The sequence below is a fragment of the Elephas maximus genome, chromosome 16 (assembly GCF_024166365.1).
Source record: "Elephas maximus indicus isolate mEleMax1 chromosome 16, mEleMax1 primary haplotype, whole genome shotgun sequence".
Taxonomy (NCBI): Eukaryota; Metazoa; Chordata; class Mammalia; order Proboscidea; family Elephantidae; genus Elephas; species Elephas maximus.
Window position 1 is genome coordinate 4,305,510 of NC_064834.1, and position 16,398 is coordinate 4,321,907.

Sequence of the window (16,398 nt, forward strand, 5' to 3'; positions counted from 1 at the left end):
TTAATCCAAAAAAACACAAAATAATAAATGTTGGAGAGGTTATGGAGAGACTGGAACACTTATACACTGTTGGTGTGAATGTAAAATGGTACGACCACTTTGGAAATCGATTTGGTGCTTTCTTTAAAAACTAGCAATAGAACTACCATAGGATCCAGTGTTCCCACTCCTTGGAGTACATCCTAGAGAAATAAGAGCCTTTACGCAAACAGATATATGCATACCCATGTTCATTGCAGCACTGTTTACAATAGCAAAAAGATGGAAGCAACCAAGATGCCCATCAATGCATGAGTGGATAAATAAATTATTGTGTATTCATACAATGGAATACTATGCATCAAAAAAGAACAATGATGAATCCATGAAACATTTCATAACATGGAGGAATCTGGAAGGCATTATGCTGAGTGAAATTAATAAGTTGCAAAAGGACAAATATTGCATGATACCACTACTATAAGGGCCCAAAAAATAGTTTAAACAGAGAAGAAAATATTCTTTGATGGTTAGGAGAACGGGGAGTGAGGGAAGGAGGGAGAGGTTTTGACTAAGTAGGTATTAGATTAGGACTATTTTATGAGAAGGGAAAGACAACACACAATACAGGAGAGGTCAGCACAACTGGACTAAACCAAAAGCAATGAAGTTTCCTGAAAAAACTGAACGCTTCAAAGGCCAGCGTAGCAGGGGTGGGGGGTTGGGGACCACGGTTTCAAGGGAAATCTAGTCAAGTGGCATAATAATATCTATTAAGAACACATTCTGCATCCCACTTTGGAGAGTGGCGTCTGGGGCCTTAAACGCTAGCAAGCGGCCATCTAAGATGCATCATCTGGTCTTAGTCCACCTGGAGCAAAGGAGAATGAAGAACACCAAAGACACAAAGTAATTACGAGCTCAAGAGACAGAAAGGGCCACATAAACCAGAGACTATATTAGCCTGAGACCAGAAGAATTAGAGGATGCCCAGCTACAACCAATGACTGCCCTGACAGAGAACACAACAGAGAACCCCTGAGGGAGCAGGAGAACAGTGGGATGCAGACTCCAAATTCTCATGAAAAGACCAGACTTAATGATTTGACTGAGACTAGAGGGACCTCAGAGGTCATCGTCCCAGAACCTTCTGTTAGCCCAAGACAGGAACCATTCCCAAAGACTACTCTTCAGATGGGGATTGGACTGGACTATGTGATAGAAAATATTCTGGTGAAGAGTGAGCTTCTTAGATCAAGTAGACACATGAGACTATGTGGGCAGCTCCTGTCTGGAGGAGAGATGAGAGGGCAGAGGAGGTTAGAAGCAGGCCGAATGGACACAAATATAGAGGGTGGAGAGAAGGAGTGTGCTGTCTCATTAGTGGGAGAGCAGCTAGGAGTATATAGCAAGGTGTATGTAAATTTTTGTATGAGAGGCTGGCTTGATTTGTAAACTTTCACTTAAGGCACACACACACACACAAAAAAAAATCAGAAAAAACAATCAGTTGGATTCCTATACACCAATAAAGAGAACGGTGAAAAGGAAATCAGGAAAACAATACCATTTATTGTTCCCCTAAAAAAAAACAAAAAAAGTATGAATAAATCTAACCAGGGATGTAAAAGACCTATACGAGGAAAACTATAAAACACTACCAAAAGAAACCAAAAAAGATCTACATAAATGGGACAACATACCAGGCTCATGGATAGATAGACTCAACATTGTGAAATTGACAATTCTACCCAAAGCAATTTACAAATACAATGCAATCTCGATCCAAATACCAACAACATTCTTGAAAGAGATGGAAAAACTAATCATTAACTTTGTATGGAAAGGGAAGAAGCCCCAGATAAGTAAAGCACTATTGAAGAGGAAGAATCAAGTAGGAGTACTTACACTACCTGACCTCAGAATCTTCTATACAGCCTGGTACTGGTACAATGACAGATACATTGACCAATGGGACAGAATTGAGAACCCACACGTAAACCCATTTACCTACAGTCACCTGATCTTTTACAAGGGCCCAATGTCCATCAGTTGGGGAAAAGACAGCCTTTTTAATAAATGGCACTGGCAAAACTGGATGTCGTCTGCAAAAAAATGAAACTCATACCTCACACCATATACAAAAACTAATTCAAAATGGATCAAAGACCTAAATATAAAGCTAAAAACTATAAAGTTCATAGAAGAAAAAATAGGATCAACACTAGAGCCCCCAATACACAGCGTTAACAGGTCACAAACCATAACAAAAAACACACAAACTCCAGAAGATAAGCTAGATAAACGGGATCTTCTAAAAAGTAAACACTATGATCCACAAAAGACTTCATCAAAATAGTAAAAAGAGAACCTACAAACTGGGGAAAAAAAATTTTGGCTATGAGAAATCGGACGAAAGCCTAATCTCTAAAATGTATAAGAAAATCCAACACCTCTACAACAAAAAGAGAAATAATCCAATTAAAAAATGGGCAAAGGAAATGAACAGGCACTTAAGATGTTGAAGCAGCCAACGGATACATGACGAAATGCTTTTGATCACTTGCCATTACAGAAATGCAAATTAAAACCACAATGGATACCGTCTCACCCCGGCATTACTGGCTCCAATCAGAAAAACAGGAAATAACAAATGTTGCAGAGTCTGCGGGGAGATTGGAACTCTTATGCATTGCTGGTGGGAATGCAAAATGATACAACCATTTTGGAAAACAATATGGTGCTTCCTTAGAAAGCTAGAAATGGAAATACCATATGATCCAGCTTTCCCACTCCTAGGAATATATCCTAGAGAATTAAGAGTCATCACACGAATAGGCATATGCATGCCCAGGCTCACTGCCGCACTGTTCACAATCGCAAAAAGATGGAAACAACCTAGATGCCCATCATCAGATGAACAAACTATGGTACATACACACAATGGATAAAGAACAATGATGAATCTGTGAAGCATCTCATAACATGGATGAATCTGGAGGGCATCATGCTGAGTGAAATAAGTCAATTGCAAAAGGACAAATATTGTATGAGACCACTACTGTAAAAACTCATGAAAAGGTTTACACACAGAAAGAGTCTTTGATGGTTACAAGGGAGGGAAGGGATGGGGATGGAAAAACACTAAATAGACAATAAATAAGTGGTAACTTTGGTGAAGGGTAAGACAGTACACAATACAGGGGAAGCCAGCACAACCTATACAAGGCAAAGTCATGGCAGCTCCATAGACACATCCAAACTCCCTGAGGGACAAAACTGCTGGGCTGAGGTCTGTGGGGACCATGGTCTCAGGGGACATCTAGCTCAGTTGGCATAACATATTTTATAAAGAAAATGTTCTACATTCTACTTTGGTGAGTAGCATCCTGGTTTTAAAAGTCTGTGAGCGCCCATCTAAGATACTCCACTGGTCTCACCCCTTTGGGATCAAGGGAGAATGAACAAAACTAAACATACAAGGGAAAGATTAGTCCAAAGGACTAATGGACCGCATCTACCACGGCCTGCACCAGATTGAGTCCAACACAACTAGGATGTGCCCAGCTACCACCACTGACTGCTCTGAGAGGGATCACAATAGAGGGTCCCGGACAGAGCTGGAGAAAAATGTAGACCAAAATTCTAATTCACAAAAAAAGACGAGACTTACTGGCCTGACAGAGACTGGAGAAACCCCGAGCATATGGCCCCCGGACACCCTTTTAAGTTCAGTAATGAAGTCACTCCCGATATTCACCCTTCAGCCAAAGATTAGACAGGCCCATAAAACAAAATGGAAATAAAGGGTCACACCAGCCCAGGGGCAAGGACTAGAAGGTAGGAGGGGACAGGAAAGCAGGTAATAGGGAACCCATGGTCGAGAAGGGAGAGTATTGACATGTTGCGGGGTTGTTAACCAACATAATAAAACAATATGTGTATTGCTCTTTAATGAGAAGACAGTTTGTTCTGTAAACCTTCACCCAGAGTAGAAAATAAAGAAAAAATGGGTAAATGATTTGGAAGAGAACTTTCTCAGTATATATAAGAACTTATACTACTTGATTTAGTAATTTCATTTATGATCATCTATCCTAAGGAAATGGAGTCCTGGCAGCACAGTGGTTAAATGCTCGGCTGCTAACCAAAAGGTTGGCAGTTCGAATCAACCAGCTGCTCCTTGGAAACCCTATGGGGCAGTTCTACTCTGTCCCATACGGTAGCTATGAGACAAAACCGACTCACTGGCAATGTTTTTTTTTTTTTTTTAATTCTAAGGAAATAATAATGCATAAAAACTTCATGCACAAAGTTTTTTGTTGTTTATAATAATAAAAATTAGAAGCACCCTAAATGTTCAGTCAGGCTGGGTACTTAAGTAAATTATGATGTTGTTAGACGCCATTGAGTCAGTTCCGACTCCTAGCGACCCTATGTGCCACAGAAGGAACACTGCCCAGTCCTGCACATGCTCACAATTGTTGTTATGCTTGAGCCCCTTATTGCAGCCACTGTGTCAATCCATCTCGTTGAGGGTCTTTCTCTTTTCCACTGACCCTGTACTTGAAGCATGATGTCCTTCTCCAGGGACTGATCCCTCAACATGTCCAAAGCATGTAAGAGGTAGTCTTGCCATCCTCGCTTCTAAAGAGCACTCTGGTTGTACTTCTTCCAAGACAGATTTGTTCATTCTTTGGGCAGTCAGTGGTATATTCAATACTCCTCTCCAGCACCACAATTCAAAGGCACCAATTCTTCGGTCTTCCTTATGCATTGTCCAGCTTTAACATGCATACGATGCAACTGAAAATACCATGGCTTGGGTCAGGTGCACCTTAGTCTTCAAGGTGATATCTTTGCTTTTCCACACTTTAAAGAGGTCCTTTGCAGCCTATTTGCCCAATGCAATGAGTCTTTTGATTTCTTGACTACTGCTTCCATGGGTGTTGATTGTGGATCCAAGTAAAATGAAATTCTTGACAACTTCAATCTTTTCTCCTTTTATCATGATGTTACTTATCGGTCCAGTTGTGAGGATTTTTGTTTTCTTTATGCTGAGGTGTATGTAATCCATACTGAAGGCTGTAGTCTTTGATCTTCATCAGTAAGTGCTTCAAGTCCTCTTCACTTTCAGCAAGCAAGATTGTATCATGGGCATATCACAAGTTGTTAATGAGTCTTCCACCTGTTCTGATGCCCCATTCTTCATATAGCCCAGCTTCTTGGATTATTTGCTCAGTATACAGATTGATTAAGCATGGTGAAACAATACAACCCTGACACACACCTTTCCTGACTTTAAAACACACAGTATCCCCTTGTTATGCTCAAGCAATTGCCTCTTGATCTATGTACAGGTTCCTCATGAGCACAATTAAGTGTTCTGGAACTCCCGTTCTCTGCAATGTTATCCATAATTTGCGTACCCAATAAAACACAGATAAACATCTTTCTGGTATTCTCTGCTTTCAGCCAGGATCCACCTGACATCAGCAATGATATCCCTGGTTCCACATCCTCTTCTGAATCTGGCCTGAATTTCTGGCAGTTCCCTGTCGATACACTTTTGCAACCAGTTTTGAATGATCTTCAGCAAAATTTTGCTTGCATGTGTTATTAATGATATTATTCAATAATTTTTGCATTTGGTTGGTTCACTTTTCTTTGGAATGGGTACAAATATGGATCTCTTCCAGTTGGTTGGCTAGGTAGCTGTCTTCCAAATTTCTTGCCATAGATGAGTGAGCACTTCCAGTGCCGCATCTGTTTTGAAACATTTCAACTGATATTCCATCAATTCCTGGAGCCTTGTTATTCGCCAATGCCTTCAGTGCAGCTTGGACTTCTTCCTTCAGTACCATCAATTCCTGATCATATGCTACCTCTTGAAATGGCTGAACATCGACCAATTCTTTTTGGTATATTGACTCTGTGTATTCCTCACATCTTCTTTTGATGCTTCCTGCGTCGTTTAATATTTTCCCCACAGAATCCTTCACTGTTGCAACTTGAGGCTTGAATTTTTCATTCAGTTCTTTCAGCTTGAGAAATGTTGAGCATGTTCTTCCCTTTTGGTTTTCTATCTCCAGCTCTTTGCACATGCCATCATAATACTTTACATTGTCTTCTCACGCCACCCTTTCAAATCTGTTCAGTTCTCTTACTTCCTTGTTTCTTCCTCTTGCTTTAGCTGCTCAACATTCAAAAGCAAGTTTCCAAGTCTCTTCTGACATCCATTTTGGACTTTTCTTTCCTGTCTTTTTAATGACCTCTTGCTTTGTTCGTGTATGATGCCCTTGATGTCATTCGGCAACTGGCCTGGTCTTCAGTCATTAGATTAGTGTTCAATGCGTCAAATCTACTCTAGAATGGTCTCTAAATTCAGGTGGGATATACTCAAGGCTGTACTTTGGCTCTCTAATTTTCTTCAGTTTCAACTTGAACTTGCATATGAGCAACTGATGATCTGTTCCACAATCAGCCCCTGGTCTTGTTCTGGCTTATGGTATTGAGCTTTTCCATCGTCTCTTTCCACAGATGTAGTCAATTTAAGTCCTGTATATTCCATCTGGCAAGGTCCATGTGTATGTTGGTGAAAAAAGGTATTCACAATAAAGAAGTCGTTGGTCTTGCAAATTTCAATCATGCGATCTCTGGCATCGTTTCTATCACCAAGGCCATATTTTCCAACTACCCATCCTTCTTTGTTTCCAACTTTTGAGTTCCAATCACCAGTAATTATCAATGCATCCTGATTGCATGTTCGATCAATTTCAGACTGCAGAAGTTGGTAAAAATCTTCAGTTTCTTCATCTTTGGCCTTAGTGGTTGGTGCATAAATTTGAATAATAGTCCTATTAAATGGTCTTCCTTGTAGGCGTATGGATATTATCCCATCACTGACAGGGTTGTACTTCAGGATAGATCTTGAAATGTCCTTTTTGATGCAATGCCATTCTTCTTTAAGTTTTCATTCCTGGCATAGTAGACTATATGATTGTCCAATTCAAAATGGCCAGTACCAGTCCATTCCAGCTCACCAATGCCTAGGATATCAATCTTTATGCATGCCATTTCATTTTTGATGATTTCCAATTTTCGTAGATTCATACTTAGTACATTTCAGTTTCTGATTATTAATGGATGTTTGCAGCTGTTTCTTCTCATTTTGAGTTGTGCCACATTAGCAAATAAAGGTCTCAAAAGCTTGACTCCATCCATGGCATTAAGGTCGACTCTATTTTGAGGAGACATAAAGTAAATTATGGTACATCTCTACAATGGAATATTATATAAAAACCAGAATGATGTTTATGACGAGATTTTTAAGACCTGGGGAAATGAATCCCTACACAGTAAGGAAAAACAACAAAAAAAGCAGGATGTAAAGTCGTATGTTGTTGTTGTTGTTAGGTGTCATCCAGTTGGTACTGTTAGTGATCCTCTGTACAACAAAACGAAACACTGCCTGGTCCTGTGCCATCCTCACAATCATTGTTATGCCTGAGTCCATTCTGCAGCCACTGTGTCAATCCATCTACTTCAGGGTCTTCCGTAGTCATATATATAATATAAACTCAAACAACTCAGAGTGAAACTGCATGAGTTATGGGTATTTTCCTGTTTCTGATAAATTTCTGTATTTTCTACAATGACTGTGCCCTTTTTCCTTTCTTTTGCTTTACTGTCTTAAAAAAGAAAAGACTATTAACATATTACATGTTTCTTGCAATAAGTTAAATTATAGAAGGATATGTAGAAAAGTGTAACAACCCCACCAGCAATGCATGAAGGTTCCATTTCTCCATATCCTCATAACATTTGTTATTATCTGTCTTTTCTATTATAGCCATTGTAATAGGTATGAAGTAGTATCTTGCTGTGATTTTGATTTCCCTAATGACAAATGAGGAGCCCTGGTGGTGCAGTGGTTAACAGCTCGACCACAAACCAAAAGGTCAGCAGTTTGAATCCACCAGCTCCTCCTTAGAAACCTTATGGGGCAGTTCTACTCTGTCCTGTAGGGTTGCTATGATCGGAATTGACTAGACAGCAACGGGTTTGGTTTTGATTAATGGCTAATGATGTTGAGTATCTTTTCATTTGCTTATTGGCCATTCATATATCTTCTTTGGAGAAGTATCTATTAAAATCCTTTGCTAATTTTAAAACTGAGTTGTTCGTGTTTTTATTATTAAGTTGTAAGAACTCTTTATGTTTTGGATACAAGTCCATTATTAGATATATGATTTGCAAATATTTTCTCCCATTTTGTGAGTTATCTTTTTACTTTCTGTATAGTGATATTTTAAGCACAAAAGTTTAAATTTTATCATTTTTTCCCTCTTATTGCTTATGCTTTCGGCGTCATATCTAAGAAATCATTGCCTAGCCCATAGTTTGAAGATTTACTCCCAGTCTTTCTTCCATGATTTTTATAGTACTAGCTCTTATATTTAGGTCTATGACTAATTTTGAGTTAATTTTTGCATTCAGTGTAAGGTAGGGGGTCCAACTTTATTCTTGTGCATGTGGATTTCCTGTGGATTTTCAGCAAATGGTGTCCCAGCTCCATTTGTTGACAATACTATTCTTTTCCTACTGAATTATTTTTGTACCCTTTTCAAAAATTAATTGGCCGCAAATATAAAAGTTTATTTTTGGATTTTCAATTCTGTTCCATTGATCTATATGTCTATGTAGTTTGCCAGTACTACACTGTCTTGATTACAGCTGCTGTGTAGTAAGTTTTTATACAGGGAAGTGTGAGTACTCAACTTTGTTCTTGTTTTTTGAGATTGTGTTGGCTACTCTGGGTCCCTTTTATTTACATGTAAATCGTACGATCAGCTTGTCAATTTCTGCAAAAAAGCCAGAAGTCATTTTGATAGGATTCTGTTTATCCTGTTGGTAAATTTGAGGAGTAATTACCATCTTAACAATATTAAGTTTCTGATCCATGAATATGGATTGTCTTTCAATTTATTTAGATCTTTTATTTCTTTCCACATGTTTTGTAGTTTTCAGCGTACAAGTCTTGGACTTTTGTTAAATTTATTCATAAATATTTTATTTCTTTTGGTGCTATTGTAAATGAAATTGTTTTCTTAATTTTATTTTTTCAGATTGTTTATTGCTAATATTTAGAAAAACAATTGATATTTGTATATTGATCTTGTATCCTGCACCCTTGCTGAATGTGTTTATTAGTCCTAATACTTTTTAGTAAATTCCTTAGGATTTTCTATTACACAAGATGATGTTATCTGGAAATGGAGAGAGTTCTACTTGTTCTTCTTCAATTTGGATGCCTTTCATTTCTTTTTATTGCCTCATTGCTCTGGCTAAAACCTCCAGTGCAAGTTTAAATAGATGTGGTATGAGTGGGCATCTTTGTCTTTTTCCTGATCTTAGGGGCAAAGCGTTCAGTCTTTCACCATTAAGTATGATGTTAACTGTGGGAGTTTTGTAGGTGTCCTTTATTAGGTTGAGAAAATTTCCTTCTATTCCTATTTTTTTAGTGTTTTTATCATGAAAGTTTGTTGGTTTTTTTAAAAATGCTTTTTTTCTGTCTAGTGAGATAATCATAGATCTTTTTCCTTTATTCTATCAGTAAGATTTTATATTGATTGATTATTTTTATGCTGAGCCAACATTACATTCTTGGGATAAATCCCATTTGGTCATGTTGTACAATACTTTTTATATTTTGCTGAATTCAGCTTGCTAGTAATTTGTTGAGGATTTTTGCATCTTTATTCATAAGGTATTCTGGTATGTAGTTTCCTTTTTTTGAGATGTCTTTGTCTGGTATGGTTTCAGGGTAATACTGGCCTTATAAAATAAGTTGGAAAGTGTTCCATCCACTTCTATTTTTTGGGAAGAGTTTATGTACGATTGGTATTAATTCTTTAAATATTTCATAGAATTCACTAGTGAAGCCTTCTGGTCCAGGGCTTTTCTTTGTGGAAAGCTTGTAAATTACTAATTCATTCTCCTTACTTGTGATTGGTCTATTCAGATTTTCTATTTCTTCTGAGTCAGTAGTGTGTGTCTTTCTGGGATTTATCCACTTCATCTCAGCTATCTAATTTATTTCCATATAGTTGTTCACAACAGTCCCTTTTATCCATTTTAATTTCTGTGAGCTCAGTAGTTATGTCCCCTCTTTCCTTCTTTAATTTTAGCTACTCGATTCTTTTCTCTTTTTCTCCTGGTCAGTCTACCTAAATATTTGTCACTTTTGTTGTGGACCATGTACCACTTTTATAAGAAGACATAAGAAGTGAGGGGTATATTCATCTAGGAAACTACCCGTCTTCCATGCAGACAGAAGAGAGAAGGGTAACTCCCTGGAAAAGGGAAAAAGCACGACTCCTGCCCTGGGAACACCAGGAAGGCAGAGCGCTACAGTGAGACAACATGTTAAAACAACAGGATTAAACAAGAATCTATTTTCTAAGTCCTGGTTCATGTCCTTTAAGAACGAATTTGAAAGGTTAGAGAACCCAAGACTATTTAGGGAATGCAAAAACTAAAAAAAAAATCAAGAGAAAACATATACTCATAGTTTTAAATTTGGCAGAAGAAAGCAAGTAAAATGACAAGAATGACCTTGGAATGCGACAGAAAGCCATTTGCACCTTCAAATTAAAAAAGAGAAGAAAGATAAAGAAAGTGGATTTTCTTGAAAATCTTATGCTGAGTGAAATACGTCAGGCACAAAAGGACAACTATTGTATGATCCCATTGATACGAAACAGGCAAAGGTATGGAGACCAAAATTTACTGGTGCTTACCAGAGGTGGGAGGAGGGGGAAGGAGGAGTGTCTGTTCAGAGGGCACAGAGTTTCTCTTCACGGTGGTGGAATAATTTGGAAATGGATAATCATGATAGTTATACAACACGGTGAACATAACCCACGTCACTGAATTGTACATGTGAAAAATGTTGAATTGGCAAATGTTTTATTACACATATTTCACCACAATAAAAAAATTTTTAAAAATAGTGAGAAGTAATCCCTAGAAAGGCAGATGAGAAGATAATAAAATAAACTCAAGCTTTTGTTGCCTCATTCCCCTAACTGGCTGATTCCAAGTATGTCCATAATCCCATCGCCACCGCTGCCATCTCTGCCTGGAGTGGTAGGTAAGGTGAAGCCTGGGGATGTGAGAGGCCACCTCAGGGAGCTGGTGCCTTGGTGACTTGTTAGCGGTGAAGGGCCATAACCTGTGTGCAGACCATGCACCCATGACAGAAGGAAGCATGGTTCCAGGGCCACTGTGTCTGATACCATAACTCACCGATACTGTTTTTGCCGTGTTTCCAGTTCTTTACGTCTGTGCTGCTTGAGAATATGAATTTGGTCATCTCGGGCCAATTTTGCTGTCAAGAAAGGCAAGTATGAGAAGAGCCTTAGAAAGAAGGATAATGATGTCCAATATTCAGGGCCCCCTTATGCATTCTGCCCTGTGTTGGGGGCTTTACATGCACTAGCTCATGTAAGCCACAGAACACTCTCCCCAATTTTATGGTAAGGAAACTGTGGCCTGGGGAGGTTGGACAGCTTTTCCCTTGAACCTCGCACAAGGTCATATACCTAACTAGTGAATTTTCAACAAAAGGCTCAAATCCCAGGCTCTCAGTCACTCCCTTTATGAAAGACAAATCCAATCCATCATCCTCCTGCCAACCCACCTGGTGAGACTCAGGATCCCTGCACCTCGGGGCTCATAGAATAATGTTCATGCTCACGAGCCAGACTTGGCTTTATGGGTGTCCTGGGCCTTGATTTTCTGGCCCTCTCTGGCAAATGCATAGTGCTCATCTCTGGCCTGCCTGTGAATCTCTACCCAGGGCCTCTGACAGCCTTCACTCCGCAAAGAAACATGGGGCCCAGCGACAGAGCTGCCTTTCACTCCAGAGGAAGGGCAATTTATGGTTCTTGGTGGATTTTTTTTTTTTTAGACCACTTTGGAAGGGTCCTCCTCTCCCCTGTCAGCTCTACATTTCTTATTCCACAAATGGCAGTGACTGTGGGCTTCAGTGTTGTCTTGAGAGGGTGGCAGGGACTCACAGCTCTCATGTTCCTGACTACACATAATAGAAAAATCTGAGACTTAGGATCCAGCATAGAGATCCCAACATTTTCTGGTTTCCTGTGGTGCCTACATGAAGGACTGAGCAAGAAGCTCAATTCTAAAACTGTGTAGTGACCTAAAGTGTGGGCTGTAGAGGAGAGGCAGCTGGGTTGGACTTGGTCTTGGTCACTTAAAACTATGTGACCTTGAACAAGTTGTCTTAGCCCCCTCCTGTGGAAAATGGGGACAATAGTACCTATATATCAGAGATGTGGCGGGGATTTAGTAAGAGAATGCCGCCTAGTGCTCACACTGTGCTGCGCACACATAACTAAAGGGAAAACCGGTTTGTACCATCATTCTTGTAATTATATTGGGCTGGAGGTTTCCTTTACTCCCTCTAAGCCTGGGCTCCATGGGCATCTCATCTCTCAGCTCGCTCTGCTGCCATGTCTCATGTCAGAAGTGAGGCAGTTGGCTAAGGGCAGCAACATGCTTCTCTGGGTCTTTAGAAGACAAGAGGTTGTACCATCATCACTCTCTATACTGTTGTTTAAGGTCAAGCCAGTGACGAGTCACAGTCAGTGAAGTCCTGGGTGGGAGGACCCCAGAGCATCTCCCTCTGGGAAAGGGGAGCAATCATGTGCTTAATGAGTCACATCAATGGAGCCCCGGGTGGCAGGAACCCAGAGCATCTCCCTCCGGAAAAGGGAAACTATCACGTGCTTCTCCAGCTACTTGCGGTGAGGGACCAGGTATTTAAAACTTACATTCTATCACAGACTGGTAGTTTTGTAAAATGTAATAAAGATTAATTACTAGGAAAATGACATTCAAAATACAAGCTGAGCTGGACGTTTTAGTATTAGATTCAATAGTCAATTATTCTGTCAAATTGTTATGACAAAGCCCGGACTGAGTGCAACAGAGTCCAGAGAGCAGATTCCAAAAGACTGATATGCAGTGTCTTCATGAAGCTGCCCCATCACATGGGTGCTCTGGATGCCTGCAACCACAGTGACTGTTTCTGACTTTTATGTTCATCCAAGGTACGGTGGTGAAATATGAGATTTACGAGGTTACCTTGGGGTAAACAATTGAATTGCGTGTGGACTGTGTGCCCTCATTTACAGGTTGTTCAAACCACTGGTTATTGTGCCATATGGTGGACTGAAGATGGCCACAAATTCCCTCACATTCCTCCCATCAAAGGTGGGGTCTGTGTCCCTCTCCTGAATCTGGATGGGCTCTGTGGCTGCTCTGACCAACAGAATATAGAGAAGCTACACTGTGCTGGTCTCCAGGCCCAGGCCTTAAGAGACTGGCAGCATCCACTTTCTGTCTTTTAGAATACTTGCTCTTGGAAGACAGCCACCATGTGAGAGGTACAAATACCCTGAGGCCACCATGCTGTGAGGGAGCCCAAGACAAGTGGAGACGAAGCCTTGAAGAACGAGATGTTATGGGAAGAGAAAGCAGCCAAGGAGCACTGAGATGCTCAACATGGGAGAGAAGAAGTCTTCTTAGCTGTGAATCCTCAAGCCCCTCCACCTCAGCTGATGCCACATGGATCACAGATGAACTGCCCACCTGAGCCTTTCCCAAATTCCTAACCCACAAAATCATGGCTTGGTAAAATACAATGGTTGTTTGAAGTCACTAAGATAGTTACACAGCAATAGATAAGTGGATTGTGTCGGAGAGCTTCTATGTGGCCCCTCCAGACCCACCCTTCTCTACCCTGTCTGTCCCCAAAAGTGGCTGGAATAGATTGCCCCAGTGGGCTTCCCATCGCATTCAGTCAATGGGGACCTTTACTGGAGCCTGAAGGGCATGGGGAAACTGAGGTTAGGGCATTTATCCCCCAGCACTCTCTGCAGTGTCCCCCAGGCTATCTGAATCTCCTAACCAGGGAGCTCTGTCTCTAGGGCCCTCTCCTGGATTCTGGCATTCCTTCTCTTTTGGGCTTCCCCCTCATCTCATCAGAACTAGTGGTGGTAATGGCCTGTGGTTCCCCTACACACTGGCCTACACCTTTCTAAATAGCCCCTTTATTATACCCTCCCTTGAATTATCCTAGTTTGTGCCGTCTGCTTCTTGATATGAAGAGCTACAAGAGTCTATGGGAAGAAGGGCTACACACCTGGGTCCTTGGTTGTGGGGGAGAGGGGGTGCAAGAGGGAAATTTATAGCTAACGTCTTCCAACTTTTTTTTATGACCTTCTACATTCTGGCAATCACAAGATGCAGTGCATTTTGTGATCTTTTTTTCTGCCATGAAGTAGAGGGACAAAGATCTTCTTAGCTCCAATCAGTCAGCTCAGAAATACTCTTGAAATTTTGTTTCTCAAGTCAAATTCCATGTCAGAAACCATGGGATGTGGCCTGATAGTTTAAGAATATCAGGTGGAGAGGATTTTTTCATTTGTCTCCACTTTCTTAGCTATAAAATGGAGATAAGAGCCATTCTTGCTTTACCAACCTCACCAAACTTGTGTGAAGAGCAAATGAACTAGTGATAAGGAATGCTTTGTCAACTAGGAAAGGTTAAAACTCTTTTATGAACGAATTATTTTGTGTTTGTCATTTTTGGTGACATAATGTTTTTTCATTAATGGGGTGTATCACTGGCTGTCAGTAACCTTTGTGATGTAATCTATTTTTTTTTATTAACATTATGTGGTACACATATATACCAGCAAACTCTAGAGGTAAGATAGGGAAGATGAAGCAGGAAAAACTATTTTTTTCTTTTCAGTTTTTGTTGTTGTTGAGTGGAGCTTTTTAAAACATGGGGTAACACATAAAGGCATCATTGCATAACTGCCCTTACAGCTGATTGGCTGATCAGATCAGATCACATCAAGGGGAATGATTACACCATTGCATAGCTGTCAAACTACATAATTTCATAACTGCCAAACCACTGTAAATCATGGCCCAGCAAAGTGGATACATAACCTGAACCATCACAACAGGATAGTACAAATACCACACCTCCAAACCAAAATGAGAACACACAAGGGGAGACATTGTGTAATTCCTGCCTTCTGTAAAACTAAAGGAGCTCCGGTGGCACAGTGGTTAAGAGCTACCACTGCTAACCAAAAGGTTGCTATGAGTAGGAAGCGACTCGATGGTAATGAGTTCTTGGTTTTTTTTTTGGTAAAACTAAGGTCCCAAAAGGGAGTGCTGTCATGGGAACATTACCTCTGCAATAAATTACTTCTTACTGCAAAACACGTACTTACAGCTCAGAAACTGGAAGATAAGTCCTTGATGATTGCAGTATGTCGAGGATGCCACAACATGTGCTTATACTGTATTTCTTCTAAAAATAAGCTTTTCATATGCATCTCACCTAATCCCAAGAACCACACCCACCCAATAACACAAAGAAAACCATAAATATCCTTACAAGGCTTATCTCACTGTTCAGAATTCTAAATGGCCAGAAAATGTAAGTGGTACTTATTTGTACCCGTGTACATGGAGTACATCAAGGATGCCTGTTGACAGTGTTTTTTGCCTGAAAATAACTTATGCACTTGCATGTTATCTAATTCCGAATACTGCACCCTCACAACAATACAAAGGAAACAGTAATGTACTCACAAGGCTTATCTCCCTGTACAGAGGGAAAAAGAGACAAAGACATTCACAGTCACTCCCCCCGGCTACAGCACCTCCTGCAACTACCTCTCAGCACAACAAACACACTACGCCGACGACCTTCCTACCAGCTTATGCAGTTACAGAAGCCCCTGTCCTGACACCGGCATGTATTAAAAATGTTCCCAAACCATACCTATACAGCCCAGAGGCGGGAAATGTGGATGGTACGGATACCAGTGTACACGAAAGGGATTATTAAACCCTATCCTCCTTCTTATGATTATAGTGGATGCTTGGCATTTGGAGATATATCATTCCAGCTTTAGGCTGTAAGCCAACTGAAGGGCTGTGATTTGAAGTATGGAATCAATCTGCCAAGGCATGGACTTGACTCACTCGTGCAAAAAAGGGTCATTCGGCAAGAGTGGCCTTAGCTGATCTCTGATGTCTGCATCTCTCTCTGACATTTCTTACCAGGCAAGCTGTGGGCCCTTTTACAAGGAATGACCTCCTGAGGAAGTACCAGACTGGGGTCTGCACATTTGGGAATCATGAGCTTTAGGGTAGATTTTAGGTCCTTTCCTCTTTCAGTAATAAATAGGAAATGGGGTTCAACTAGTGTCGACATGAACACCAGGTCTGCCTTGTGGTCCCTCTGAGCTGGCACTTGGGCACTCCTGGTCAACCCCTTCACTTCCCAGGTCTGAGTGATGTGTC

General features: G+C 40.5%; 1 protein-coding gene across 2 annotated transcripts in view; it reads right to left on the reverse strand.

The window, feature by feature from the left end:
• Positions 1-16,398, reverse strand: part of ALOX5 (arachidonate 5-lipoxygenase) — a 74,023-nt gene that overhangs the window by 49,559 nt on the left and 8,066 nt on the right. For both annotated transcript variants that reach the window (XM_049855547.1, XM_049855546.1), the window contains exon 3: positions 11,290-11,371. In XM_049855547.1, coding sequence (XP_049711504.1) covers positions 11,290-11,371 — 82 coding nt within the window. The remainder of the gene's footprint in view (positions 1-11,289; positions 11,372-16,398) is intronic.